At 39.4% G+C, this 12642-nt stretch overlaps 1 protein-coding gene and 1 pseudogene across 1 annotated transcript; both read right to left on the reverse strand.

The window, feature by feature from the left end:
* Positions 1-6007: 6007 nt before the first annotated feature.
* Positions 6008-11099, reverse strand: LOC138020632 (uncharacterized; annotated as a pseudogene).
* A 255-nt stretch (positions 11100-11354) lies between these two features.
* Positions 11355-11939, reverse strand: LOC138020633 (uncharacterized). Its single transcript, XM_068867575.1, has one exon. The coding sequence runs from the start codon at positions 11937-11939 to the stop codon at positions 11355-11357; it is 585 nt and encodes a 194-aa protein (XP_068723676.1).
* Between the last annotated feature and the right edge of the window lie 703 nt (positions 11940-12642).

The raw sequence follows: 12642 nt of genomic DNA on the forward strand, positions 1-12642 counted from the left end.
GTGTTGCCTTGTGTTTTGAAATTAGATTTTAGACCTTCAAAGAATGCTCTTTCACATGCTATAAGTTTAATTGCAAAACGTCATGTATCGGATGCGTTTTTTAGCACTTGAATTCGGGCGAAAATTCGCTGCTAAAATGATATCCGAATTACGAAAATATTGAAAAATCTGCCAAAAATTCGCATTAAAATCTTTTGCTCCCAAAACACATCAAAATGTTGCTCAGGATATCCTTAATCAAATGAGCTATTAGTAGTCTGGATTGTATTTAGCGTAGAAACAAAACAAACTCGTTTCTTGAACCCCTTTCAAGCCTCCGAAAAAAGCTCAGGACAAAGGCATATAGCCGCCCAAACTAAAATGTCGCATAACTTCCAAAATATTTATCTGATCGAGCTCAAATTTGTATTTTCATGAATAGGTCATTAAGGACTATCTTGGGAATTTTTTTGGTATTTTTTGATTTTTCCATATTTCCCGGCCCGGTCGACATTTACAGAAATCCACTCTTAAGCATTTAATCATAGTGGCACCTTAAATGTTTAAAACGTTCAACAAAAGAATTGTTTGTAAGGGTATAACTTCACGCCCTAAAATTGGGTGTGAAAATAATATTCATGGCGTGAAATTGATCAGATTGTTGAGAAATCAGTCACACCATGATAATAATTGATCTACTGGCACTCAGGACAAAAAGAATGTCTGATCGCAGGGTATGAGAAATCTGTGAAAGCTGATTCATTCCTGAATATTCATGCCTGGAAAATGTCACATTGTAAAAAAATTTCTGATTACCACGTAATTATTATAAAGCTCAGCAAAAAGTAAATTCTACCCCCTGAAAGCGACAAAAGAATTGAAAAATCAGTTATTTTTTGCTGGTGACTCTTTCATACAGTTACACTGGTTTGTTGACGTTCACTGAAATAGATGAAGCGAAATACTAATCTTGTTGGGACGGGTTGGTTTTTTTTAATGGAAATGTTTACCGAAATTGTTGGAGTATTGATGTTTGTGATTATCAGTGACTTACCGCTTTTAGTGCATTTCTCTTGCCGTGCCGTGCAATTTTTCAAACGAATTATTTGAGGCTAACTTACCAGAAGCGTTTACATATTAGTAGTACAACATTTTAAAAGTAAACAACAATTTAATTTTTAAAATAAATTGAAATTGCTAAAATGCTGAGCCAAAAGACACCAAAGGTAAATAATACTACACGACTCATTTGTGTCGTAATTTCACCATAACCTAATCATTTCCAATAAAGCTTGCGACTTTTTATTCCAATCAATTTTAAATCTTTTGTCCAAGCAGATATTTTGGGCTATGCCAACAGACTCCGTCGTGCCAAACGTGTCTGTTTCTTATGAGTTATGTCTGGGAGAGAATGTAATTTTTTACTGATCCTATAAACTTATTATCTTATTTTTACTACAGACAGCCCGTGACATTTTGATTTCTGTTATGGTTTTACTGAGCTCATTGTTTTGAATTTCTGGTCTTTAAAGATCCAACTACCATGGAGATTATTTTCAAATATTCGACATTTAAAACCCATTCCGGCAAACTGAAGTTGTGTGCTTTTTAGCAGAGAAACGAAATAAAAAATGCTGATCTTATTGTGCATGGATTTGGATAGTCTACTGTTCAAAGTTTCAGTATCTACGATTTTTTTCTTTTGTTATTTCGTTTTCTTTTGTTTTCATTTGTTTTCATTTGTTTTCACGAAACCACACTATAAAACAGAAAAGCAAACAAAAGAATGGACCCAATCCCGCCAATTCCACGATTCACTGATAGATAGCCGATTCCTAAAGACTTTCAATAATGCTTGCAGTAAAACTTTTGCAGGCAGCGTGACATAATGATGGCATGATGTTCAGGGTAACAGATTGATGTTTTTGCAAGATGTTCACTTTGTTTCTCGGCGTGAAATATTTCTCAGACAATACGACCTGTTTTCACAGTGACTGTGACCTTTTTCACTCACATTCCAATAATGTTTTACAATTTCAAGGCCAGGACCAAGATAATAGCCATAGTGGGAAATTTGGATAAACCTTCTTTTTGCATGAAGGGTCACATATTAATAACAGTAGGTGAGGTCACTGATATCTTTGCTATAGAGAGGGAAAATCTTGATCTTTGGGGACACAGTTCAAAAAGGGTTTTCGAAAGGTACGCAAAAGATTGCCGAAAGTTTGCTGGGGGTCGAATAAACACACCATGATCAAGTAAATTCTCTTCGAAGTGGCGGTTATTCTGATATGGAACAAATTGAAAACGATTTCAAAGATCCTGAAGATGGAATTTGCGAAAAAACCAACTCAGATGGTATCACAAGTAATTCCAAAGTGCCGGTAAAAATCTCTACATTTGAGGCGAGTGTTGCTTGGCTCGTGTTCAATTGTGACTGAAATACTTACGATTTGGCATGTCCTTTATTCAGATCGCTCACTTGTGTTGAGAAACCTTACGTGGGGTAGAGCTGATGTCACGGCTGGGCGACCCTAGCAGGAATCTAAAGGTAAATGTAAATGTTTTGCAGCATTTTCGTTGAGGACAAAGAACTTGACTCTAGATTACAGATGACAGTAATGCGATACTTGTGTTAATAACCTGAGTATGGATGCCATCTACATCTATTCTGAGAGAAGCTCAAAAGTGATCGAAGAATTTATCTTGTGTGAATCTTCTAAAAAAGGCAATTGCATTGGGTGTTTTTAGTGGTTATGAGAGTGTTCAGAAATAAAATGTGTGATAAAGTGCATTTGGTTCTTGGGGAAATCAAATGTCAGGTAAAAAACAAACACCAAGATAAAAAGAAAATGCTGTTGACTCTGGTTCTGTTTACTCATTATCACTTATCTACCGATCGTGAATAAATGTATTGTTCACATGTTGTTGACAATAATAGCTAACAGGAAATGTGAGATGGCACTGGACCAGTTACAGTTTATTTTGTGCAAGTGTTTCTTTCATTCCTCTTCTAGAATAGAGTTAGGGTTCAAAAAGCTCTAAAACGATGCAAAGTTCTTTGGCACATACAGTTTTTTTTGGTCCTTAACTTTAGCGACAGGTGTTTGCATTTGGTTCTTGGGGAATAACCGTGGCACATAATATCCGGGTTCGAGGATCTGTAAACGGACTTAGTCAACTGTTAAGCAAAAAAACAACAACAACACCAAGGAAACAAAGAAATGTTTTGTTCACTCTGGTTCCGTTTTTACTTCTTTTTGCTTGTCTGCCGAATTCTGTTTCAACTCGTTCGTATCAGTCCCATGTTGTTGACAAAAATAATAACCTCAAGCAGGAAACGTGACATGACTCTTGACCTTTTCAGAGTTTTACTTTGTGAGAGTTTCGTTTCTATTTACTATTTTCCCTTCGCATTTTTAAAAAAAACTTAAACTGTTGCAAAGCTCTTCGCAGCATGGGGTTTTAAGGTCGAAAAAAATTCCTTAACTTTGGTGACATGAGTTTACTTGTGCTTGCATGGCTAAATTGACATGACACTTGACCTGTCCGTATTTTTTCATCGTGACCTTCCAATCACATGCAAATCTGGAGGTTTTGGAAAACCCTTTGTTTCAGAGTATTCTTTACCTTACTAGTGCTCTTTGTTGTACTCTTTTGTTGCTTTGTTTGCAGAGCTGAGAAGATTCTTATCAGGGTTGAACCTAAAACACGGTGAGGTTTCTTCTGGGTGCTGTAACTTCATTGCCAGTAAATTCGAGAGAGCCTCTCCAGTTTAAGGGAGGAACGACTATCTGTTTCGTTCTTGCGAACCATGCTGAACAGCCTCTCCTCCCCTGCATTACTGTATGGCAAAACTACAACCAGCTCTGCCACTTTCTGAAGATGGCAAAATCTTCTAGCTGAGGATTCAGGAATTATCATTTGTGATATGTACCACCACAGAATGTCTACTCTGTAATGGAAAATTTCCGGATCATTTGCTAATCCATCAACAACTTAAGCTTCCTTCCAAGCAATCAGACCAATGTCTTCATCTGTTAGAGACTGAAAATCGCGAAATTCATCATACATCTCAGTACAACAGTGTTCAAGGCTGATTGGAACCTGGATAGAAAGTACTCTACACTCTCCCATTTTCCCATGTACCAAGGTACAAAAATCGCCTTCGAAAATGTCCCATTTTCGGGTTTTTTCAAAGTGCAAAAACTAGCAATCTTTGGGGGCTTCTAACCTTGACTGGTGCCGATAGTGAGATCATGAAGGTTATGCAGAAAGTTCTTCAGGGACGTTTCATATTTTACACCAGTACATAACTCGTTGCACAGCTTGGCTCCAGTAAATGCAAAATTGTTTTTCTAATAGTTTGTGCAATTTTTTGGAAGCTCGAGATTTTTTCTTGGATGATTGGAGTGCATAGTCGTGGAACAAGGTACTATACGTAAACATTTCAGACAAGTACGGAGGTGCTAGACCATTGAGTATTTTAAACACCAAAATAACTTTTTGGCACTTTCTCATCGCTTCAAGGTTTAGCCAACTAAGCTCTATAAGAAGGTCACAAAATCTTTTTAAGTAGGAGGCTCCAGTTGTAGTTTGTGCAAATTGGTCATCTGTGTGTCACCTGTTGTATCCCACACAATACAACAGTATGTGAAATAGGTCTATTATTGACCTACAAATGTGAGTAAGATTTTTAATCCTTTTCAACATGCTTAAGTTGCGAGCGATTTTTTGCCTTATGCTTAACATGTGGTCTTCCGAAGTTAGGTTTTCATCAATATTGTCACCAAGGCATTTTACAGAATGCACTTTTTCCAGCTCAGTATTAAACAGGGAAAGTGCTATCTCACCCTCGAGATTAGCCACCCTCTGTCTAGAGCCTATAACCATAGAATCAGTTTTTAATACGTTCAGGGCAAGCCAAGATGCTATTCCCCTGAGATCTTTGGCCATTTTATCTTGCAAAACAGGCAAACTACCATCCGAAAACGTTAGATTTGTGTCGTCAGCAAATAACCTCGCCACTCCACAATCAAATCTTTTAGAAATATCATTAACATCGATTAGAAAGAGGAGTGGGCCCAAAATATATCCTTGTGGAACGCCACATGTTACTAAGTTAAATGCCAATTTCACACCGTTAACATAACAAACTTGTCGCTGATTTGCTAAATAAAATCTGAACCAATCAACTGCTGCTGTTTCTGCACCATAATGTGATAGCTTTTTCAAGAGAATATTCTGTGCACCTTTTTTTAGGTCCAGAAAAAGGACTTTGTTTCCCATACCTTTGTCTATATTGTAACACCAGTTAAATGAAGAGCCCTAAATCCGGACTGGTTTGAGTAGTGAAACTTATTCTCATTGAAATATGCATTTAACTGTTCAAAGACAAGCCTTTCAAAAACTTGTGTAACTCGCATAATTGTTGGCAATACTGAAATTAAATAGAGTATATATATAAAGTGAAGATATGAATAAATTAAAAGGCATTAAAAGTTAAACAAAGAGTTTGGCCCTAATGGCCCTAATGGCGACTCCATTAGGGCCAAACTCTTTGTTTAACTTTTAATGCCTTTTAATTTATTTATATCTTCACTTTATATAAATACTGAAATTGGCCTATAATACCAAAATTAAACGAGGCTTACCTGTAAGGTGAAATTTGATTTGGGTTCTGTGAGTCATTGATCGGGAGCGAAGGAGTCATGTGAGAAAGCGCACGAGCCCGGGAAGATCAGTCTTTAACAGATGTGAGCACTTACACCCAATCACGGGTGGGGTAATAACACATGGGTGGGCACATAACTCCTTCGCTCCCGACAAATGACTCACAGAATCCAAATCAAACTTCACCTTACAGGTAAGCCTCGTTTAATTTTGGTATTCTGTTTCGTCATTGGTCATTGGTCGCTACGGAGTCACGTGAGATTTTAAAGCAGTGTGAGGGCGAACACAAATGGGACAGCAATGATTATAACAATATGAATCTGCTTTAATACCATGCTCTCTTAGGGAAACTATCTTAGTTGTCACCACATACAGCTTTAAGGAGTTCAGCCCCAAAATTCCCTCGGTGTTCCACTAGTTTGTGGTAAAACTTGGTAAAGGTGGACTCCTGAGACCACCCAGCACTTTTCATAATTGTGGCAATAGAAATGCTGTTCCCTTTAGCTGCAGATGTAGAAGCTGACGTGGTGCTGTGGGCACCATACTTTGAAGTGTCAATTCCAGCAGCAGCCAATGTAGTCTTAATCCATCTGCTTACTGTATCAGGGAAAACCGCTTTGTGAGGCTTAGTGTAACTAACAAAAAACTGCTTAACATCACCTCGGAGAGCATCTGTACGCTTCAGATAGTGCTGAAGATGCTTTACAATATAAAGACTAACATCTGGTGCATAGGCCTGAAACTCAAGGCAAGCTAAATGTTTACCAGGTCTCGAAGTTTTCAACAGTGAGTTAATGAAAAACACACATTTATCAGAACTTATTTGCATACAATCAATTGATAATGTGTGCAAAGTCTGACGACACTGTCCCGAAAGCAACGCCATCAACATAACCACCTTCAAAGTCAGGTTCTTCAAACTAAGTTTCTCAGGTGACCCAAATTTTGCTAGGTATTCTAATACCACAGTCACATCCCAAGTTTCTTGATACCTTGGTAGAGAGGGTCTGCATTCGAAAATTCCCTAGATGAAACGACAAACTAAGGGATGCTGTCCAAAAGTATAATGCTCTGATGTGAAACAAACAGTAGATAAAGCACAACGGGCTGTGTTGAGGGCACTATATCCAATCCCTGTTTGGTACAGTTCTGCCAGGAAATTAATCCCATGTTCTAGAGTCGCTGAAAAAGGATTAATCTTTCTTTGACTACAGTACTGTTCCCATTTAGCGATGAAAGGTTTATATTGTTGTTGAGTACCCTTTCTCCAGGACTGCAAGATGAGTGAGGTAGCCGATTCCGAAAGGCCTCTGCCTTCAAGGGATTTCCGGACAAGTGGCATATCAGAAGGGTGAGCTTCTGATGTAGTGGATGCACCAAGTCTGGCTGTTGAGGTAGAAATAAGGTGTGTTTCTTTTTTGGAAGCACAAGGGGTTCCTGAACCAGCAGTTGCATTACCAATGGCCACCATGGTTGAGTCGGCCAGCATGGCACAACTAACAGTCCTGTGGCCTCCTCTGCTTGGATTTTCTGTAACACTTTTGGGATGATACTAAAGGGAGGAAAAGCATAAAAAACGTAAGGTTTCCAAGAGATTGAAAAGGCATCAATAGCCATTCCTTCAGGATCAGGTTGGTAGGCGACAAATGGCCTTAACTGGTAATTAAGCCTAGAGGCAAACAGGTCAATCTGAGGCTCAACATGAAGTTTCTTAACAGCCTCGTGGAAAAACCGTCTGTCTAAGTCCATTCAGTTTCTTTTCTAGATTTCCTGGACTCTGCATCAGCTAGAGTATTCTCTTTTCCTGGGATATGACTTGTGGTTAACCACATGATATTTTCAAGGCACCATGGCCAGAGTGTACGGGTTAGATCATTTCTCTTTCTGGAATGGCTAGTGCCCATTTTACCGAAATCTGACACAGCAGTCATATTATCTATTCGCACAAGGACATGCTTCCCTGACAACTCTTTGTGAAATGCCTTGAGAGAAAATAACAGGGCAAGCATTTCAAGATAATTAATGTGATTTGAAGCCTCTTCAGGGGTCCAATGCCCCCCAATCTTTACATTATTGAGTACTCCTCCCCAGCATTCTTTACTTGCATCTGTGTATAAAGTGATCTCTGGCTGAGGAGGGCTTATAGGTTTTTGCAGCGACCCTGCTTAGTGTATCCACCGCTGCAAATCACTGCGAGACAACTCAGACAGTGACATAAAGGCATCAAAGTTACCCTTGTTTAATAGTTTAATAGTTTAATAATGCTTTGTCATGGTAACGTATGTACAATAAAAATAAAATTCGAGAAAAAAGAGAAATAAATAAAAACGCATGACCGGAGAATAGTTGGGGGGAACTAAATTCCCATACTAAGAATATTCCCCATGACTAAATTATCTATGAAAAATTTGAAAAAAAAGAAAGCAAACGAAACGAATCACATCTCATTTTAAGATTGACACAAATGATCTAAAAGATAGGATTTAAAACTACTCAATGAAGACGCACGCATAATGTTTGATGGAATACTATTCCAGTCCGTTATATAGCGATTGAAAAAAGAAAATTTGAAATAATTCGTACGTGTCTTCTTAGGTCTTATCTTGAAATTATGGTTCCTACGCGTTTTCGATAATACATTAAAATCGAAAAACATATGAGGATCTATGTCACAGTGCCCAAAAATAATCTTGTACATCTGCACTAAGCAGACCTGACAACCATAAGCGCAAGGCCTCAGTTTTGTCCATGTCTAGTGACAGTGACCTAAAATGCAAGGGCCCTAGCTTTGCAGCTGGAAAATTTGATATGAGTAACCCAAGAGTGGATGCCACCTCTCTTACTGTGGGGTGTGGACACTGCAACAGGCCTTGACAGGTATGAATGATCTTCTCGATCTTCTCAGAGGTTGAATAGACTGTCATTGTAATTGAGTCTATAATAAAACCCATGAAGGTGATTCGATGTTGTGGAACAAAGGATGATTTTTCAGGGTGTACAGTAAACCCAAGGGAATCAAATAGTTTGACAGTATCCGTAACATTTCTTTCACAGTCAGCATAGTCATCACCCTGGAGATATGAGTCATCAATATGACTTGCTGAAAGGTGTCCCAGCTGCCTTAAATGTGAATATACTGGCTTTAATAATTTAGTAAACTTCCTGGGGCAAAATGCCGATCCATTTGGAAAACAAACATATTGATATAGTTTTCCTAGCCACTGAAACTTCAGGTATTTTTGGTCGGCAGTGGCGATAGGCACAGAATAATAAGCATCTTTTAGGTCTATTGATGCCATAAAACACCCAGGTTTTACCATATGTAGAACAGTATTAAGCCAGTCCATTTTAAAATGGTGATATTGCACATGAGTGTTTAAACATTTGAGATTTAAAATAACTCTGAAAGAGCCATCCTTTTTTGCCCTAGTGAAGATAGGAGAGATATATTCCCCTTCTTCGTGACTACTTGGGGTAATAACACCTTTAGCAAGTAGTGTATTTATTTCGGTATCAATGACACACTGTTCATCTTCTCTCTGGGGTCTACTCTTTGATATGGAGTCCTGGTAAATTCAATTGGCTGGCCTAGTATCATTTGCAATATCTCAGGGTCTGAGGTTAAGGCCTTCCACTCATTATAATATTCTCTCAGCCCCCTGCTTTAAAGCAGAGAACTTTGTACTTAAGATACTGCAACAAATTTACCTTGTCTGTCAGGATATCAGAGCATTTGACTGGCTGAATTTCTTCTCGGTTTCCCGTGGTTTGTAGAAGTTGTTTTGTGGCCGGTAAGACCGGCCCCTCTTCCCTAAAAAAGGCTTTCCACTAGAGTGAGGAGATTTGCCCTTCCAGCCATCGCTATGGTTTCGGTAAGATGACTTTGCAGTAGTCGTATGGCCAATCCTATTAGTCGCTTTGATATTGTTGAGCTGAGATTGCAGCTCATCGCCAAATAACAAGCCCGTGATGGGTACTTGAGAGCCACACAACGAGGAATCTTCGTTATTTAAGTGTGGTTTGATAGCGTCGCATCGACGGTAAGACAAGTCAATGTTAACATGACCTAACAATGCCAGAGCATCAGCGTTATACGTAACTAATTTCCCCAATGTCTCAGTGAGAGCCAGCGCTGAAGTCTTGTTTGGATCTGCACGGATAGCCAGCAGTGTGTCAGTCGATTTGGCGACAGCACTACCGTTTGCAATCCCTCTATTTTGGTACTGTTCATTCTTTCCCCGAGAACTTATTGATCACTTTCCAAGTGGCTCTTTGGTTGCCTGATGCCTCATTTATCTGTGACTGGTAGAATCGCTTTTTGGCTAACCTAATGTCTTTATTTACAGAATTCCTGAAGCTTCTATAAGCGGTCCAGTCATCAGCCAATCCAGATTTGGTTGCCTTTTTCTTTAACCAGTTAATAACTATTGATGATGTATTATAGTAAAATTCCTGCTTTCCATGGATGTTGTCTATAATTTGCTTAGCCTTATGACAGGCTCCCAGCTAGTCGGGAAAGCATAAAAAAAAAAAAGCGACAGTTTTCTTTGCTTTCCGAATATCTGGGAGCCTGGAACAGGGTATAATATAATGAGTGAAAAACATCTTGCATGCTGTGTGGGAAAGTGAGACAGTGAATCTCTCGTTAGAGTCTGTTTAGTATGTACCTCTTAACGCTGCTACAGATTTCAAATTTGCCTAGACGTAATGGCATTGGGCTACGAAGAGTTTAGTAGCCACATGATATTCATACCAACGAGCCAGCAAAGTTCATGTTAATTCAAGAACAGAAACATCATTCTAGACGAAAACAATGACCCTCGGTAGCTGATGGTGTTTGCTTGCCTACTTTTTCATTGTCTACCCTGATTTAGAGTCTTGCATCAGTAAATGCAAGATGATAGTACATGAAACTTTTTAAAACTGAATGTCAGACTAGGGAAGTTGATAGTTTTCATCACTTCTCTGTTCACTTTCATCAGCAGATTGTTGTATTGCTTGATTGTACCTTTCTGCCTTGTTAACTTCACTGTAAACCCAAGATCTCAATCAGGTATGTCTTCAAACATTTTTTGAAAAACTTCAAATACATCCAAGACATGCCAGGTGGAATATCGTTAACGAAAAGTTCTTTTGCAAGTACTCAAAAGAAAAGATGTTAGTTGCATCTTTCACAATATCGTTAACAAGCTTGTTCTGTATAACCATGGCTGCTGGTTGGATCAAGTAATGATCCACTCTTGACGGAAAACTGGGTCTTCAACTCCATTAAAGCCATTCTCATCAACAGGTGTCAGGGTTCTTGATTTCCCACCATTAGCTGTTTCATCAATACAGTAAGGCTTTGCCATAAATACTTCAATGGCACCAGCACAAGTCTTGCTTACTGACGCTGAACACTGACACTCCTGCTGACAGTTTGAGGAACACAAATGGCCTGGTGCCATTTGTGTTGCTCGAAGGAAGAGACTGAGTCACTGAAGTAACTGTACAGAGCTTCTCGCTAACTACTGCCTCGACCTCCTTACTGCATCTGGATAACTGCCTCTTCGTGTAATGTGTGACACAATGTTAACGCTTACCTTTTTACTTGAGTAGTTGTAAGGATTTCCTTACCTGGATCAGGATTTAAAGAGCAAAACTAACAAAAAAATCTTCACCATGCACAAAAGTGCGATGGTAGATACAAACGTTTGAATAACTTACAACTTATTAAGGCCAGGAATCATCCCGAGCCGTCCTAACAAAATCTCTCCATACGACCTGGCTGGGCATTTAATCTCTTTTGTGTTGTCCAATCCCGTGTCTGCCTTGATGGTGTCAATGTATTTGAATTTAGGTCTGCCTCGATTTGGGAAACCATGACAAGGTTCCCATAGCAACACTTTTAAAGCAGTTTTTTCATTGCGACACGCACAATGGCCAGCTAATCTTAACCTCCTCGCACGGATTGTTTCACTCACACTTGGGAGGCTCCCATACAGTTCCTGGTTGGTCACAGGCTGTTGCCAGTGCACCTTCAGGGCCATTCCCCGCATTCTGGTGTAGCTTCCATTCACACTTTTCTCCAGCTTTTTAGTCACAGTCCATTTTTCACTTCCATAGAGTACACCAGACTCCACAGTTGCTCTAAACTGTGCTTTAAACCTCATTTTGTTGCAAGTTATCCAAGCTGAAGGCTTTCTGACCTTGAAGTCGTGTTCAGAGTCACTGATCCATGAACCCAGATACTTGAAGTTCTCAACAGGTTCAATGACTTCATTGTCTGGTGTTTTGAGGGTCAACATTATGGTTAAAAAACATGTATATTGTCTTCTTTGCATTTGGTATAAGACCAACCTGGGCTGACGCTGAGTAACTCTTGTGCCTGTTGGAACTGATCACTAAAAAGAGCAATGTCATCTGCAAAGTTAAAATCAGTGACTTTTTTGGCTTTGACTCTGCTTGATTGTTAGTCCAAGACTCTCCTCGTGACGCTTGATAGCCTCTCGTAGTACGTAGTCCAGAACAATTATCAACAAATACGGGGCAAGTGTGTCTCCTTGCAGCACGCTTGTGGTGATTTGGAAGAATCCGGTTTCACCGTCAGGGGAATGGACATTAGCCCATGTTTCCTCTTAGGTTTTACCAACTGAGTCCACCAACTGTGTGGGGATGCCATAGGTCTTGAGAATCTGAAGCATCTTTCTCCTCTCGGAGGCTTTTCTGAAGGCTTTTCTGAAGGCTTTTCTGAAGTCGATTAATGTTACTGCTGGCAAGTTTCTGGCTCTGATAGCTTCCATAATTCTTCTAAGTGCCAGGATTTGTGCTGTGGTGGACCTACCAGGCCTGAACCCATTCTGATTTGTTCATAGCAATGGGTCGAGGATGGGCTGAATGCGATTCAATATCATTCTGTTGGTGACTTTGAGCATTATTTGGGATAAACTTACTCCCCTGTAGTTGCTTACTTGACTAAGATTACCGCTTTTCACTATTGGGCACCAGATT

The sequence above is a fragment of the Montipora capricornis genome, chromosome 10 (assembly GCF_036669925.1).
Source record: "Montipora capricornis isolate CH-2021 chromosome 10, ASM3666992v2, whole genome shotgun sequence".
In the NCBI taxonomy this organism is placed as follows: domain Eukaryota; kingdom Metazoa; phylum Cnidaria; class Anthozoa; order Scleractinia; family Acroporidae; genus Montipora; species Montipora capricornis.